At 39.1% G+C, this 18,807-nt stretch overlaps 2 protein-coding genes across 2 annotated transcripts in view; both read left to right on the top strand.

The window, feature by feature from the left end:
• Positions 1-18,807, top strand: part of LOC115632179 (division abnormally delayed protein) — a 97,297-nt gene that overhangs the window by 3,024 nt on the left and 75,466 nt on the right. The window lies entirely within an intron of this gene.
• On the top strand, positions 13,978-15,850 carry LOC115632180 (probable isocitrate dehydrogenase [NAD] subunit alpha, mitochondrial). The gene has a single exon (XM_030529214.1). The coding sequence runs from the start codon at positions 14,036-14,038 to the stop codon at positions 15,749-15,751; it is 1,716 nt and encodes a 571-aa protein (XP_030385074.1). The 5' UTR covers positions 13,978-14,035; the 3' UTR covers positions 15,752-15,850.

Below are 18,807 nucleotides of genomic sequence, written 5' to 3'. Positions count from 1 at the left end.
GTGGTCATTCAATTTTATTCCCTTATCCCATAGAAGCTCTTTCATGCAAAAACTCTTTCTATACTTCATAGCATGTGTACATATGAGAGCTGTGATCTGACAGAATCGATCTTAAGTATTATCAACGCTATAGCTCTAGAACTGTTGGAGGAATAGTAGTGATTGACATACAAGTATTTGCTTCCACACTGTTATCAACCATCCTTCCTTCTGAGGTTTTATAAACTTACACACCAATAGCAACAGTGAAAAGTTACATTTATACTATGTAGTTCAGTTGTAATACAAATTATTGTTTCCCAAACAACTCCACTATGCTTTGGGCATACTACTTGTACATACACGCGAATCGATTCCCCAATTTATTTACACCATTCTGCGCTCCAACGAATCTCAACTTTAAAGCATTCATGCACTCATGCAAAGAGCAAACTTGTGGCATGACCATTAGGCAATTGTAATTGCAACTCATTGTAAAGGAAAGTACGTGAATAATTATGAAACAATTGCCAACTCTAGTAACTTTTTGAAATGAGTTTCAATGAGTTTGTTGCTTAACTAAAAAACTTTCCAACAGATTCCCCAGCACTGTGCACTGTGCGTAATTGAGTGAAAAATAATTGTTATTGATTAACCGACCTTGACTTGGTATTTACACGTTTACGCACAATTACAGCGTTAGAAAGAAACAGATACATACGAGTAGTGTACAAGTACACAGACAGACTTGGGCATGGACATGGGCTATGGTTTCTAGGGTCTGCGCTGCGGCTCGCCATGATTGTGCAAGTTTCTGCAGATACCTGAACGACTTCAAAGAACATTTTTCACACACATACACGTACATACGTAGGCAGCACTAGCGAGTGCTGAAGAAAAACCCAAAACGGTCAGGTAGTTAGCAGCGTAAACACACAAGCGTGGTGCAAACTAAAGAAGTATCTGTAGGATACATTGTTTGTTGCCGTGTGGCATGAGACGCCCGCATCGCAGCCGCCAGCCGCCAGCAGCCAGCAGCCAACTGCGAACAGCGAGTGGCAGTGAGTGCCGTCTTCACACCCAATGCGACGCGACTTGAAAGCAAAGTAGCAGCAGCAACACCAACTGAATGTTACAAGTGAGTTTCGCTACAGATTTATATTTATGTATGAGCAGAGGAACAAGTATCTACTATAGATACATATTTATGTATGTTTGTAGATGTAGTAAGTTCGGACGAGCAGAAGAATTTGATGAAATATTTTTTCATGCTTCATAAACTATACCATAAAGTTGAAATACCAACCATAAATACTGACAAACAAGGACTGGGTCCAATAAGAATGTTTATTTCTTGTGCGAATTCAGTGGAAGAGCTCAACGCCAAATGAACTGAATCCGCACAATGTTCAGGTTTTGTATCTGAATATTCTATTATTGCCTATACATATTTAGTATGTATGGGTTTGCTCCAATTGTGAAAAGCCTGGCACGTTCAATGTTCACCTTCAGCTGTTTCAATTGTTTTTGGCTTTTATTTTATGTAGATATGTAAATAGAAAACTGTCGATTAATAATTGGGAAACTTTGTGGCAAAGGCAATCAATTACTTATGTATATCGCAAAGGTAAATAATTGCTAATTAAACACAGTTCCATGTTAATTGCCCAACAACAGCCTAAAGCTTACTTTAAAGATGCCAAAAAAAATGATATTTCAAATATAAATTGTTGGCCTTCAAACATTTTCTTTGAGAAAAAAGATATTTTTGTATAAAATAGGTGACACACATATTTTAACATAACTATATAGTAATTGCAACTATTTTTTAATGTTCCGAACGGAAAATATCACATAATATTTAAATCTGAAAATAAAATATATTTCAAAATGTTTCGGTACGGACCTACCTTTATCGAGAATGTGTGCAGATGTGCGTTTGTTTTTCAGATTTAACTGCATACTGAGCCCTGACTTTGACTGAAGCTATAGTATTTGCACTTTACATACTATGTATGTACCCGTCTGTACGGGTACACCGATACAGATACTCCCATACAACAGTCATCTATCCAGTCTTTGTGGAATTTTAATTTGGCTAATGCAGCGCACATGGCCGGTATCTGCAACTGTCATGTGTGTGGCTGTGTGAGCCCGTTTTTGTACAAGTATGTGTGTAAAGCCAGCGGCTGGCCATGCCAAATCGATCATTAATCTGTGCGCATTTGACAGCAGCAGCCCCAGTTACCCTTGTTACGGTTATAAAGAGAGCTCTGAAGCTCAATAAAGCGGCATTAAAAGTAAAGCAGAGCAACGTGGCGGAGTGGTGGACAGAGATTCATGGAATGTATCTATAGCCGTAGTGCATGTAATGTATGTATCTTTGTATCTCTTTATCTTCCTGTGGCATTTTTGGTGCTATCCGTGGTCGTTGCTCTTAATGTTGCTTAAGTATGCCACGACGAAGCTGTCGCCGGCTCGTTCGCTCCTCCGCTTCTTCGACTGGCTGGACTGGCCTGACAGTTCGCTTGGCGTTTATTTACTGTTTACATAGTTTTAGTATTTGCTCGCCTCCGTCTCTATCTCTGTCCCCTTCACCCGTCCGGCTGTCCGTCTCCAGCTTGTCTGTGCCCCGCATATACTTGCGTATACGAGTATACATACATATTTATGCCATTGCTCGGATAAGTGTGTGAGTGTGTATGTGCGTGTGTGTTACTTTTACGTTTATGTGGTGTTTGTGATGCTAATCTGATGTCGATGTCATGCATACGCGATAAATGTTTTCTATAAGTAGGTGTTTTGAATACCCTACCCAAACGGGCATAGCGCCACAATCAATTTGATTCAAATGTACATAAAAATCATATAAATATAAAAAAATAATTTCAATTTGAATTTTGATTACCAATAAATGTTTGCTGAATTTTAATCTTGGTTTGCTTTGTAAGCATGAATCTTGAAATTCAATTTGTTTTTTTAAGTGTCAATCCTAAAGATAATACGAATAGCTGTTGTAGAAACTTATTCTTTAAGCTACAAAAGCACGGTCGTGGTTCAAATATATTCAAAGGATATGCAGGATTGAAGAACCCGATATTTCTTTATTATTTCCTGATAATAGTTTGTAATTTATTAAAGAACAAAATAAATTTAAATTAAAATCTAACTTTCATTTAGAAATCTAAATATGTTAGCAATTGTAATAATCTATTGAACATTAGATCTGTAGTTTTCTCGTTTAAAATGGATATTGAAATATAAGATATTGTTATATTCTCTCAAGAAATGTATGCAAAACATTGTGGCTGACAAGTTTTAAGGATAATAACAATGTTTTCTATATACATCTGTAAACATTTCTTTCAATTTACTACTTAGAGTAAAAGATCATACCGGCCTTATATCTTCACATATCTTAAAAGACGCTCTCGAAAGGATGTCTAGAGTATTTCAAGTTCGTGCAGCTAACAAAATATATGCTTCTCTCTTGGCAAAGTATAGAGCCCTCGTGTATCTTTCAGTGCGTGAACGCATTTGCGATGGGCGCACGCTCTACATGAAATTAAATTTTAATTTAATTGCGCACAAAATTTATGCCTACCGACTATGAAGAAGACGGCGATGGCAACGACTGCTAATTGAGTTGCTGGGTGCTTACCGTTGGCATTGGTGTTGGTCTATACTCACGTGTGTGTGCGTGTGTGTGTAGAGCCAAAAGCCAAATAAAACATAGAAATAAACAAAAAGCAAAATGTTGAGCAGCAATAACAATAACAACAACAACAACAACACCAACAACTAAAGCTAAGCATATTTTCCGCTTTTTGTTTAAACATGACCAGAGAGATAGATATCTTTGTTATTCTTGTGCATGCCACAAAGAAACAAAATTAACACATTACAAGGCAATACACACCGATTCGGGTCTTACAAACAAACAGGAAGCATTAGACCATATACGTTAGATAGACGCGTATCTAATCATATCGCTTTGTATCTTGTAACTCTGCCAGCGAGCATGTTACTAAATATTTAAGCAACTCGCTACAGAAACTATGCCATAGAGATATGTCGAGCAGTCAACCAGTCAACCAGCCAAGAGTCGAGTGCGTGCTCTTGCTTGTATCAAGTTAGATAAGTGAAAAGTGCAAATAGCAGCCAAGAACACACACACACACACACACACACACTCACACAAAAATTCATAAAACTGTAAATAGTGCGGTGGCGGCGTCAACGCGGCGTATACGCAACTCAAGCAGACATTGCCCGACAACTTTGCCGTGCATGAACTATGTATGCATGGGTTTCTTTTATGTTTGCATGTGTGTGCATGTTTATGTTTGCTTGACTGCAAGCCAAAAGCAACTCAGATAACAGACACAAGTAAATGAAAACTTTAATTAACTAAAATGGCAAAAATGTTTGACTCCTGTCAACTTTTCTCTTTCGATTTTCAAGCTTATTAATATCCATTTAGGGTCATGCAAATAGCTTTGTTCCAATTGTGGCTTTATGACATGCCAATTCATCAAAAACGATCGACGAATATAGAAATGTCATAAAATCCAAACAAAGCGAAATTATGTTCACATTGCAAAAACGCTGTGCCAATAAAAAAAACGAGCACATTTACTGTGAGCGATGTTTTAAACAAAGAAACAAATGGGTTTTTGTTTAAATCAAATCACAATTGGGTTTTTTGTTTTTACGATTTGGTATTTTTATGGCCACATTCTTGACTAACTTGCTTCATAAACGCTTCCAGAATTGCAAATTCGTAAAATTTCATTTTCGAATTTCTATTTTAAGGCATATGCGATTTTTAAATGTTTATGTTTTTATACTCAAGTAGAGTTAAACAAGAAACCTCGAACTACTTTAAATGGTTAAATTTATTAGCTTTTATTTTAGTTGGCAAGCTTTTTAATGGCTGAATGCCGCTTAAAAATATATACACATACATTCTATAGTATATACATATGCTGAAAACTCTTGCTCTATGTAATATCTTAGCAAATTTTATATATTGCCTGCAATTGCCGTAACTCACTCATTGAGCCGTAAGGAATTAAGTCGAAAGCCACATATAACTTATCTCATCAATTAAACGATTTTCCGTTCAACTTAATTGCGACAACCCGCTCTATTTGTGCATTTTCTTCTTTTTTTCTAGCTGGGCGATCAATTAAACTTTACGCCAAATATTTTTAATTGATTGAACGAAGCTCAAAATCGCTCATAAGTGCATTTTAAGCGTTTTCGAATATTTGCTCTGCAACGGCTACTGCCATTCATCTTCGTCTTTTACATATATACGAGTATGTATGTGTGTATATATGTATATGAAAAATTGAGTTCACAATTTAAAGTTAATGGAATAATAACAATTTGCATTGTATATTAACTATCGCACATTTTGAAAGACATTTTTCATCGAAAATTGGCGAACAAAACAACATTGCAATTTTTTTTTTTTACTAATAATAGGAATTTCCATTTTTTAAACTGTATTATTATTAATCAAATGATATTGTCTTTCTTTATTAGAGGTCCTTTAGAGTTTTGCCAAGCTATTAATTGTGATATCTTTCGTATTCGTTATATCCGTAACCCTTTTGTCTCGGCTTTTATATTATATTAAAGGGTTTTTGATTTTATGTTGGTTACCCAAAATAAGAAATTAGATTGAGAGCGATGATTTCCTTGCAAAATGTAAAAATTTCAAGAAAAATATAATATAATAATAATATATAGTATATAGTATTTTAGAAATTTAGCAGTGTATATATGTATGGTGTAGAGTTTGAGAAATTTATCTCCCTCAAAATATCTTATCACTGAAGAAAAAACTTATTTGAATCCTTATAAATGAAATATTATTAAGAATATTTCTTTCAATGCGGATTAGAGGGCCCCCAATTTGGAAGAAGGAACCGGGTGACTCTTCTCTATTACACCCCCATAGGCTGATTTATTTGTATCGATAGCAAGTTAAAGTTAAAGTATTGTTTCATTCAATATTCAAAAAGGTGGAAGAAAAAACTATATTGTTATTTGTGTCAAGGCGTTGTTCAAAAATATTCAAAATACCACTAATCGGATAGTGATACGAAAACACAGCCTTACACGCATTTTTGAACATTATTATTTTGTAGTAATGATAATATTTCTTTTGCCGATTGCAGTAAACACTCGTATGTACATGAAAGCATTGGCATTATTCTCACAGTCGAACTCGAACTCTGTTCAATGTCACATTCCGCATTTGCTACCCCGTGGTCTTTTTATATCTTAACTATTTGCCGCATTTTATGTTATTTTTGCGCTAATTAGTTTTAATTAAAGTTAACGACCCCAGCGTGCATTTGCCCATTGATTTCACACGCATTAAAAAACACCAGCCCAAGAAAATGTTCGGGCCACTCAAAAACAAAATCTTGCCTTTGTCTGCGCGGTGTTGCTGCCACTTTCTTAATGTTTGTTTTAATTTGTTTCTTTTTTTTTACACTTCTGACCTCAATACAAAAGCGATTTCAATAGACGGAGACTATAGACGACGCAGATCACTCGATTGGTCTTGGTCTCGGTTTCGCTCTTGGCATCGGAGGCTGTCGATGGGTTCTGTTTAGTTTCTGTTTCCACTCGTCTATGATGTCATTGGTGTTGCTTTTGTTGTACATTTGTTGACTGCCGATTCGTGGCCGCTGCAAAAACTATTCAAATTAATTAAATGTTAAGCACGCAGCAAACAATTGAGAAGAAACAGTTGTACAGGGCTGATGCTATTCCTTCGGTTCTCCAACTGATTTTCCAACTCCCGCAGCCGCTTCCACCTTCCCTCTCTAGGCGCTGCCATTCATTCACGTGCGCCTATTCTGCCATTCATTTATTAACGTTCGCGTAGTCGACCCGATTTCTTAGAATTTGTTTATACCATAACATAACCCAGCACAAGCAAGAGGCGAAAGAGTGCCAAAGACATACCTATAGGTATACTTGTACATTTGATATGCGTATATATTATAATGCTACGAGTGACATTTTTATGATGTTGAGTTTGGCCTGAGTTTAGGTTTGTGTAAATATTTTATTTTCATTCATGATTCTTGGCTGTGCGAGCAAAAGGTAACCAAAGTTGTTTGTCTGCTGATGAGTTCAAAGTGCGCTGCTGAAGCACAGAAACATTTACTTTTGATAAGTATCAACATACTTGTACATATATACATAAGTAGTATGTATATATGGGTCTACAGGTAGAGTTTTTCAACTTTGTTGCTGTCACATTTTAATTACAAGCCACGTTCTCTGTTTGCAGAATAAAGTTGTCCTAATTAAATGTTGGAGCACAGCTCAAAGGAAGTGACTGAAGCTCATTACAAGCTCAGTTCCTTCCTCTGCTCTTCGCTGCTTCCGCTTGGCCTTGTTGCATTTTTCCCTCTGACTTAGACCCGACAAGGCCAGCTGCCCTTGTTCGATGGCCGATAAGTAATGCACATTGCCTGATTGGTCAACATAGGAGTGCACTCGAAATGCATATATGTATGGTAAAAAATCGGAGGCGCTCTGATAAGATAATGTTCAAGTTGCAAACCATAGCACGAGAAGAAAAGGCAATTCCATAAACTCAACAACTAACTATATATACTTGCGTGTGATATATTCTATTGCACGAATATTTGTGTAATCTGGTAAGTGCAGCAGAAGAAGGCAGAGATACACACAAGCAGACACCCAAAACAGGCAGATGAAGAACTGAACGAACTCATAAAATAGACAATGTGTGAAAAGTTCAAAGCAGCAGTCAGGTACTGTCGAACTGCATTGCAATGAACTTATTTACTACGACGGCTATAAAATATATTTAAGGCTAACTCCGACATTTGTCGGAAGAATAAGCTGAGCAATTATGTAAAATGCTAATCAGAGAGCGTAAGACTAATCTTATTTAGCTTCTTCCCACCTGTCGCATTTGATGAAATAGACATGGATTCTGAAAAAGTAGGTGATCGCCTTGAAGCTGTAAAACGAGGCTTCCTGTTAACAGAGATCAACTATTTAAATCTGCATATATAGTACTTGTATGTAGTATACAACTGTAACGTAAACGATATTATTTGGAAAGTATATACTTGTACAATAATAGAAGCTATTTCTCTATTAAGAATTCTGGAAATTGAAATTTTACATTTTTTCGGTCAAATGTTGGGCAGGAGGAGTGTGAGAAGGAGTTTTTAAACGAGTACATTAATTGTGATAGTTTTTATTTGATGCAACTACTAACTGAATGACATTTTAGCACCCCGTTTTCTTGTTTTCATTCGAATTCTCGATAACGATGCTTGACAGTAGCTGCAGCCAGAGCCAGGTAAAATATTCAAGTGTATCTCACGCTTGTACCTGCATATCATCGGGGCCACCGTATATTGCTATCCCCTCTCCATCACTCTCGCGCTTCTTCTTCTGCACAGTGGGTATGTATCAGTGTGAACATGTGTGTGTGTGTGTGTGTATACTGAAGCTATTTTTAAACATTTACAAGTAAATTCATCAAACAAATAAATGCAATGCAATGCGATGGGATAGAACGCTAGGGCAGCAGCAATTGAGATGCATTTTGTATCCGATGTCGTCTGTGTGCGTGTGTGTGCTTGTGTGTGCTTGTGTGTGCATGTTACAATTTTCCACTCATTTTACCCGATTCGCTTTGGTTTCTCACACTGTCTCTTATGCAATGTCCGATGACCGATGTCTGAGCCAAATGCTGCTGATGATGCATCCAACTTTGCCGGCTTATTCACTTGCCCATCGTCAGCTAGTCTGTCTGTCTGTCCATCAGTATGTATGTACATACATACATACAAGTATGTATGTATGTATTGTATAGTATGTGTGAATATATGTTGTATTTATTGTTTGTCCATGCCTTTTGTGCCGCGTAATCGTCGTTTTCCAATGAAAGCAGGTATGAGAAATGAGACATGAGTGTAAGCTACAAGAACAACAACAACAACAACAGCAGCAAAGACAACTCAGCCCGGATTCTTAAGTTTTTGATTCATGATGCCATTGCCGGTTTTTTGAGATACGTACAGGCATGTTCTTTTGGACGCACACACACACACACACACACACATGCACAGATAATTGGGAAAAAGGTTAATGCCTAGTGAAGTGTGTGCTACGCGTCATAAATAGAAGCAACTTGTTGGGCATTTCCGCTCGCATTCGTTGTACGAGTCGAAGATGCTCCCGGGGTCAGATTAACGCGGGCTGCATGTAAGCGCTGCTTTAACTTAATTGCCTCAAAAGTGGCGCTTGACTTATTGTTCGCCTGCACCCCCCTTTTAAAAGCACGCACAATGGCTTTCTATTTGGCCTCACATATGCTTAACAGCTCTTTTTGATGCTGTTGTTTGTTTGTTTGTATATATTCACTTCTTTCAATGTTTAGACTTTGGCTTAGTGTGCAAAAAAAAAAGAAGAAAGAATCCAAAATAAAATAAAGAAATAAAACAGCTAGAGTCAACAAACCGTATAAATGTACAACAATAATAACAGCAACAAAAGCCAAACAAATAGCAAAACGTTGCAGCAAAAATAAAAATATATATAATAAAAAAAGAATTCAAGCGCAAGCGCTTCAAAGGCTATTGAATCAACTCAAACAAGCAACACACACAAACAACCACACACTCACACACACACACACAACCACACACGCACAGTAAAGTACAACACCCCGACACACACAAAGCTGAGCACACAAGTAGTTTTTGAACAGCGTCAAAAATTGAAGTGCCTGTTTCTTGTTGTTGTTGTTGTTGTTCTTGTTGCTTTTTTGCTGCCTTTGCTTCAAAGAAATCATTCACATTTTCCACGTTGTTGTTGTTGCTGTTGTTGCTTTTTTGTGTGGTAACAAGACGCCGCCAACGCCATATTAGCCTGGCTTTCATGCTACAAACAATTTTTTCTTCAGCTTTTTTAAATACTTTTTTTTTATGATTTTTTATAAATCAACTCACAATTTGCTCGCCTTCGCTGGACTGCTCATTCTTTTTCTGCTGACCATTACAATGCTAGTCGTTGTTATTGTTGTCGTTGTAGAGTCTGATGTGGTTGTTGTTGCCTCTGAGCGTAGGTAGTCAATAAGATATTGTGTACGATTTTGCGCATAGCTCGTCATAAATTGATTTATGAGCCTTAGGTGCAAATAATTGATTTATGGGACGCCCTGTGCAAAATAAACGCCAAATAAATATTGTAAATAAAAGTAAAAAGCAATAACACACCAAATTGTGATAAAAATGCAGAGCACAGCGCACCTTAGCGCCTATAGATTTAGAAAACGGTTCTTAAAGCGTTATTTCCTACGGCTCTTATTTAGATTTTCAGGTGTTTTCCGCATTCCGTGTAATTTAATTTTTACGGAATGAAAAGCATGTTTATTATAAAATCTCGCGCTTCAATCCATTTTAACATAAAATGCGCATTAGAAATGTGTTAGTATGTAGAAACAAAACTGTGTTGCTGCTTATTTATTCGAAAAGCATGCAAATATTCTGAGTTCGAAACAGGCCTAAAAAACTGCCAAAACAATTTTAAAATAATTTGTAAAACAACTATACAGACATCATGATTACTGTCTTGAATGTTTTGCCCTACTTAGACCTCGGGTCTGCTAAAATATGACAACTTAGTATGTTTCTTTAAATACTTGCTCAAAAGATCGCACTGTACAGTTTGTTAAATGAACAAGAGAGAACGCTACAGTCGAGCAAGCCCGACAGTGTAATACCCTGTACCCAGGTAAACTTACGTCACTGAGTTATATGCGCCCAAAGCAGCAACAAAAAGAGGAAGAAGAAGAGCGAACTTGTTGCTGCAGTTTGTGGGGGTTGTACTGGCGAGAATTTGTTTCGCTAATAACTTTTCTTAGAATTGACAGAATTGAATAAAATTAAACAACAGTAGATATTTATTTATAAATTATGTGTGCAAAGTTTGGTTTAGGTAGCATTTGAAATGTGGACGCTATTGACGAAATTCTGTAGCGGGGGAAGGGGGGGAAAATTAAAAAAAAAAAAAGGAGAATCTGGATGCCAACTTTGGTTATTCTAGCTTTTATAGTTTCTGAGATCCTCGCGTTCATCCAGACGGACAGACGGACAGACGGACGGACAGACGGACAGACGGACGGACATGTCTAGATCGATTTCTCTCGTCATGCTGATTCAGAATATATATACTTTATGGGGTCGGAGATGCTTCCTTCTGTATGTTACATACTTTGCACAAACCTAATATACCCTTTTTACCCTACGGGTACAGGGTATAAAAATATCAGGTTGCCAAATCTTCAGAATTATATTATACTCTCTACCAGCCTGATACATATTTTTAGTGCAGATTTAAACAAACAACAAACGCATTTTATTATAGCCTTTCTTAATGTAATTAACAATCAATAAACATTTCAGAGTCTAGAGTCAGTTTCGTTTATAAATGCATTTTTTCCTTGAGGTACTAATAGAAATTCTCAGAAATGTCTTGCTCAAAGTTCAGAACGCTCCCAAAGCATTTTAACACACTTAGCACCTTTTGGAAGGTGTTTGAACATTATCAAAAGCTTAGTTGAAAAAAAAAAAAACAACGCGCACTGAGCATACTATTTTTAAAGCTGAGAACTCTCCGAATCTTATGCAAGCTCTCATATTCATACCCATTAAATAAACGAAATGCTCGGCTAATTTATATTTATTTATTGTTCTCTCTTCCATTGCAGGTGCGTAATCGTTCACAAATACACCGGCAAACATAAAAATTATCTATCTATCATTATCGCGCGGTAAGCTAGACAAGATAAGGAAAATACAAAACTAAAACATTGAACAAAATTTGTAGACAGCTTGGCGTTTGTTGCCCTGTTCTAGCAAAATTAGAATCATATATACTATTAAATAATGTGTAAATAAATTAAGTGTGTGTGTGTGTGTGAAAGGTGTTGGAGAAGGAGGGGAATGTGATGGGAAGCGACCTTTGAAAAATGCCATCAATCATTTGGCAACAAATACGAGCGCGAACTCAACGGACCGCAGCCAAAAAGTTCCCCCCTCAAACAGAAACCACGACATTGTGCGGCGATCAGGGAGGGGGGGAAAATTACCAAATATGAATATAAATGCGCGTAAAAAATAAATATGAGCACAAGCGCTTAACTTCTGTTGCTTTGCGTCGCCATTCCGTGTACAAGTATGTCCGCCCCTTTTGTAGAGCAGTTGGAAAATTTTAATAAAAAGCTCCAAAAGGAGCGACTCCGAATGCGCCGTAACCGCTGACGCTGACGTTGCGTGTTTGTCAAAGCAGCAAATGTTTGTTGTTGTTGTTGTTGTTGCCTCTTCTACCATTCACTTTTCATTATTAATTTTGGCGTTGTTGGTATTTTTTTTTGTTTTTGTTTTTTGTAAAATTATGCTAATCCGTTGAAATATGATTATGCCAAATGACAACAGCTTGAAAAATGAAAAGTGTGTGGCATAGCGACTGCTTACACACACATACACACACACGCAGACAGAAAAACATACAAATACACATACATACATACATACATACATATGTTTGTAGCTGGCAGGTGTGTCTGTCTCCCCCTCTCCCAACCGCTACCCGCTTGCGTGACTGCCGTGCGCTCATTATGCATAATTTGATTATATTTAATGAAAAGCATACAACATTTTCACAGCTAATTTCTATGCGACTTTGAGGCCACATTAAGTGTTATCTACTATATACTAATAGTGAAAAATATTTACCCGAAAATATTAAAAATAAAGAAATTGTGTGAAATGTGGATAGCACATTAAGTGACAATAAATAATGTTTAAAATGTACGTCGCGTCAATGAGAGAAAAACTTTTTCAATTAAAACGCAACAGTAAAACAAACATGCCACGACCTTCAAAACAAACAAATTTTCGGGCCAAATGAAATTGCAAAAAGTAATTTAATTAGCTTAACCGAGAAAGCATGCTTTGTCGCTCCAGCTGCATGCCCAGGCCCGCCCCACATTTCGACTGCAATGAAAACAAAATTGTGCAGCACCGGCAAAGACAAGAAATAATTTCTGTAATATGAAATAATTTGCGCGCTACACTGCAAAGGGTTGCCAGGACGCTGAAGAGCTCCAACGGATCCTGCTGCAGGAGCGCCTTTGCGTGTTTGCATTTCCAGCCTCAAGTTTTGCGGTGGCAGGCGGCGACAGTCGCCAAAGTTAGCAACGGCAACGCCGAAGGCAACAAAAGGCCAACTAGGCAAAGGGGACATTCGGAAGGATGGAGCCGGCAATTGCAACTCGGTTAAAAGCTTCGCAAACTGTGCCACAAAATGCAAATTGCCTGCCAAGTGTTGACTTCCGCCGTCATTTTGCAACGCAAATGAATTTGACATCGTGAAACAAAAGTGCCACACCAAATCCAAGTAGGCCCTGATATATTTGTATGTTATAGCCAACAATCCATAGCCAAAACCATAAATTGAAGAAATTTAATGCATTGCACTTACTTCCACTCTACTTTTAGATGAGTATTACATATTTTAGTTAACTATTTTCAACTGGGCTGTGTCTTTTATGTAAAATGTCAAATATCAAAACATATAGAGCTTTTTTTGCTTGAACCACTCCATGCTAACTTCTTTGTACCTCATCGTTTTCATCATTTTTGTATGGATTGTTTTTTAAACTATACTATAATTGAAATTCGTAGAGCAGGTCTTCTAGTTACTTTATCAGCCTTCTACACATACCCAGGATATCCATTAATTCTGTGACTGTGAATGTCCTCTCAATTGCTAAACTTTTCCTCCACAGTATAGGAATTATGGTTTCTGATTTTGCATTTGGTTTAAAAATCGAGACACTTGTTTGTAAACGACTTTTAAATACAAAGTAGGCCTACACGGTTATTGTTAGCACCCAATTGTGTGTGGACTGGTAATTAAATTGTTCGGCATTGGAAAACATAGCTCTAGTCTGAAATTTCTCGTACCCTGAAAAATGTCCCGTCGGTTGTTTGCAATAGCCTCCTCAATTTTCCGCCATCGCGTCTGTGAGCGAAGCGTATGCGAGATACTTAATCCATCGCTGCCATTCCGTGAATTCGCCAAAGAAGCGCCTGCAAGATTTCCAGTCTCTTCAAAACCATGCACTTCTGAAGTAGAACGTTCACGGCGTCGTATGCCCATCAATGGGAACGGATTTGAACCAAATAGGGAAACAGGTCCACGTTCAGGGGGTACCATGCAACCTGAACCGACGGGAATGTCTGCAGCAGAAGCTTGCTCAAAGGAAAGTGTGAGCGTTGAGGTTGTGATGCCTGCGTCAGATTGCTCATCAAGTGAACCCTCTAGTCATCGTCCGCGGCTTCCGCCCGATGAAAAACAACGCCCAGCACGTCGGCAGCCCTGCCGAAAATTGCGGCGTGGGCGTCAACTGGATGACGATGAGTTGAAAAAATCTCTAGATCCCATACAGCCCAAGCCCATTGGGCCACCGCGTTCAGAGGAGAAATCTGCAGAGGCTTTTTCCCGTAACCTCTTTGGACCCCCTCCGCCACCACCTGGCCCGCCCATGACCCCTACAGGTCCTCCCAGACGACCAACTGGTCCGCCCGCGGGCTCCAAGCTACCCGCCGTACAACGACCAGGAGGAGGCGGTGGACCAGGCGGTTCAAAGGGTTCACCCACTCAGACTCTAGTTCCGGCCCGCACCATCACTTTGATGCCAGGCGATGGCATTGGACCAGAAATTTCGCTCGCCGTACTCGAAGTGTTAGATGCTGTGAAGGCGCCGTTAATTTTTGAGCCTGTGGATGTGACACCAGTACTGGATAAGCATGGAAGATCAACAGTACCCAGAGCCGTTATCGAGAGCATGCAGCGCACCAAGGTTGGTCTAAAGGGTCCCCTTATGACGCCCGTCGGCACGGGATTTCGTTCACTCAATCTCACGCTGCGTCAGCTCTTCAGCCTCTATGCCAACGTCCGTCCTTGTCGCACAATTGCCGGTGTAGAAACCGTGTACGGGGATGTGGACATCGTAACTATACGTGAGAATACCGAGGGCGAATATTCCGGCATTGAACACACTCTGGTCGATGGTGTAGTGCAGAGCATTAAGCTAATCACACGCGCCGCATCCTTAAGGGTAGCGGAGTATTGTTTTAACTATGCGATCGCCATGAAACGGAAGAAGATAACAGCCGTGCACAAGGCCTCCTCGATGCGCATGTCCGATGGTCTGTTCATCAACTGTGTGCGCGAGGTTGCCGCCAAATATAAGGACAAGATGGGAGACATGAAGTATGAGGAGGTAGAGTTGAGCACCGTGTGTCTTAAAATTGTGAATGATCCGAAACTTTTCGATGTTCTTGTGATGCCCAATCTGTATGGGGATATATTATCCGACACCTGTGCCGGGCTAGTGGGTGGACTGGGTCTGACACCCTCCGGGAACATTGGAGTCAACGGTGCAATATTTGAGTCCGTGCATGGCACAGCGCCAAATATAGCTGGAAAGGACTTGGCCAATCCTACTGCACTGCTATTGTCAACGTGCATGATGTTGCGATATATAAAGCTCAATAAGTATGCCGATCTAATAGAACGCGCCATTATCAAAACCATAAAGGATGACAAGGTACGCACGCAGGATCTGGGGGGTAAGGCCAAATGCTCGGAGTTCACCAAGGCCCTTATTAAGAATTTGAAGTGATGAGCTCGAAATGGATTTACAAAACAATGTTGTGTGCTTCAAATTCTCAGCGCTATTATAAACTTGAACTTTGAATTATATATTTTTAAAAACGAGAAATTATTTGCCCCAGCTACATACCGGGTTCAATCAAAATGTTAATGGAGTTTTCGGTCGTCTACGAAAAGTATATTTTGAATTTAGTGTGCGAGTATATATTTTAGAAGATTATAAATCTTAGATTTGTAATTATGAGAAGTTCATAAACAAACAAAATGTAGTGATTGGAGATGTGAGATCATGAGATAATAATATGGAATATTTAATCTAAGAGCTGACAGTCGACAACTGGAAGGGACAAAGGGAAAATTAAACTTCCGTTACTCGGTAATCCAACCTCGGACTTTCGAAAGAGCACAGCAACAAATGCGAAAATGTCTGTGAATGTGTAAGCGCAACAAAAATGAAATAGCCACAAAAGTGACTCGAACATCAGAGAAAACCGACCGACAGCCAAAGTCAAAGCTAAAAGATGCAGGATCTCTGTGAGGGAAAGGCATGAGAGCAGCCAGTCGGGCAACGGCAAACGGCAACCATCCAGTCCTCCAGTCCGCCAGTCAGCCAGTCTAACCAGTGCCAGCACCAAAGTCAAAGTCAGCCCCAGAGTCAGAGTCAGTCAGTCTCTGTGGTGCGGCGCGTTGCATGACGCTGGGCTGCGCATTGGATTCGAGCCCGAAAGCGAGAGCAAGTCATCAACCGCACACACACACATACACAAACACACATATATATATATATACACTAGCACTTGCCACATTGCTTACGTAGCATTTTTACATGCATGTCGGACTGTTAGGGCGCTGATGACACCCTGCTCCACTCCACTCCTCTCCACTCCACACAGAAACTCACAAACGCGCACACAACTTAAAAGCACCGACCAATCTCTAAACAAACCAAACTACTAGCCAACAACAACAACAACAGCAACAGCAACAGCAAAAGCAAGAGCAAGAGCGTGGGCAAAGGCGCTCCTTTAACTACAGGCTGTAGAATGCATAGGGAGCTGCTGGTCAGTGAAGCGTGCACTAAAAAAAAGAGCAGGAAGAAAACGCAACCAGCCAGCCAATACAACAAACATATGCATACATACATACTTGTAAATATAAAAAATAAAAATTAAAAAGAAGAAAATTTAATTTTGAGTGTGTGTGTGTGCGTGGAAAGAGCGGGCGTTCTCTCTGTGCGTGTGTGTGAGCATTTCAAAGAATTTTTATAAGCAACAACAATAACAATGGACGACGGAGTCCAAAAAAAAAAAAAATAATAATAATAAAAGAGAAAAAAGGGCAACAAGAACCGGGCAGGCGGCCAACGAACGAACTAAAACAGAGTCCCAAGATAAACTCTCAGTATGTGTATTTGAAACAAAAGTCAAGAATTTTTGTACACCGTAACCGGTTTTCATTTTCGTTGCACTTCCCAAGCCACCATTTCCACAGTCAGTCGAGCCCAGAAGAGCCCAGCAGAGCTCGTTGAAGCTGACACCGTCGACACCGCAACAGACGCGTCACCTCATCCAGACATCGTCTGCTTTGGAGTTGAGCTTGGCCAGAGAATGCATTGCCAGCCAGGTTCTGCTCGGCGTTGGCGCTTCATTCATAAAGAAGAGCGACAACAAGAGCTGCAACAACTTCAGGTGAAGAACTCAGGTTCAGACTCGGGCCTCCATGAAGCATTTTGGCACTCATTTCAATTTACCAGCCCAGCACGCAAACCCACTGATGACATCAACTAGTTTTCTGCGGAAATGTTGCACACAATTGTGTTCTGGGCTGGCTGCCTAGTGTTTGTGGCCCACAGACAAAGCCTTCATTCGGCGTGCCATAAGCTAATTAGAATGCTAATTTGTTAGAATGCAAACGAAGCGCGATGCTGCTGCCATTAATGCTCGCAGCATTTGTTCATGTGAACAACTTGATGGATTCCAATGAAAAAATTAAATATTCATTCATAAATGGCGGGATTATGGTGCGAAGGTCAAGTTCTGAAATTGCTAAGCTAATAAACTATTCATCACATTTATTGATTTTAATTAATAGTTAATATAGGCTGGCAAGTATCTTAAATACAATTTTCTACACACATATATTCAGACAAACTTTCCAAACACAAGCATCAACTTTATTTTGAACTATACTAGTATTTATATCTTATATTGTCATTGACAGTGCTGCTTAAATAAAATCGTCGAGTATTTTTGCAAGAAACATCATCAAAGCTTACTTTCTGATTCTTTAAAGATTTCAATATTTTCAAGCGCAAACTACTTGTATTATTACGATGACAAACAGCTAAAGTATTATATTAACATATACATTCATTTTGTCGGTATCGAACAAAATAAGAAATGCATTACACAATTCGTCATAGCCTTTAGGAGTCGAATTTCGTTTCATTACATTTCTACTTTGATAGCAAAATGTCGTTTGATCCAGTTTCACTTCAAAAATTTGAACAGTTATTGTAACTCTAACTATCAGATACCATAACTAATTGTACAAGTATAGGGTTTGCATGAAAAGCAACTTGAACAGCCCCCCAGACACGCACATACTCGTGTATACAAAAAAGTTCACGCCCCCCTCGTCTCTGGTATTGTCAACTGACACGGGTTACACTTAACAAAGATTTACGACCGCTGTCAATACTACTTTGCATTCGGCCTCCGACCCATTTGCCCAACCGACGAACCGTCCAGCCAACCAGCCACCCAGCCAACCAGCCAACCAACCGAACAAACAAACTACACTCGAAAATTGTGGCAACAAAAAGCATTTTCAAATTTAAATCTATTTGTCACTTGCAAAACTTTTGCTACCTTTCACAGCAAAGACCCCACCAGACTCCATCCCCTCCCTCCCCCAAACAAATGAAAGCATTGGCCATGCGACAAACTTTTTTTTTTCAGCTAAACAAACATAAACCCAAAAACATTTTAGAGCTAGCACGCCATAAAGATTTGTATGCCTACCGAGCGTACTGGCAAGAAAAATATCAAAAAAAAAAGAGGAAAT

The sequence above is a fragment of the Scaptodrosophila lebanonensis genome, unplaced genomic scaffold (genome assembly GCF_003285725.1).
Source record: "Scaptodrosophila lebanonensis strain 11010-0011.00,11010-0021.00 unplaced genomic scaffold, SlebRS2 tig00001415-arrow-pilon, whole genome shotgun sequence".
Classification (NCBI taxonomy): domain Eukaryota; kingdom Metazoa; phylum Arthropoda; class Insecta; order Diptera; family Drosophilidae; genus Scaptodrosophila; species Scaptodrosophila lebanonensis.
The sequence above is the reverse complement of the archived record's forward strand: the minus strand, read 5'-3'. Positions and strand labels throughout refer to the sequence as shown.

Excerpts from the sequence above, each read along its gene's own strand:
- LOC115632180 (XM_030529214.1), top strand. The coding sequence starts at position 14,036 with ATGTCCCGTCGGTTGTTTGCAATAGCCTCCTCAATTTTCCGCCATCGC.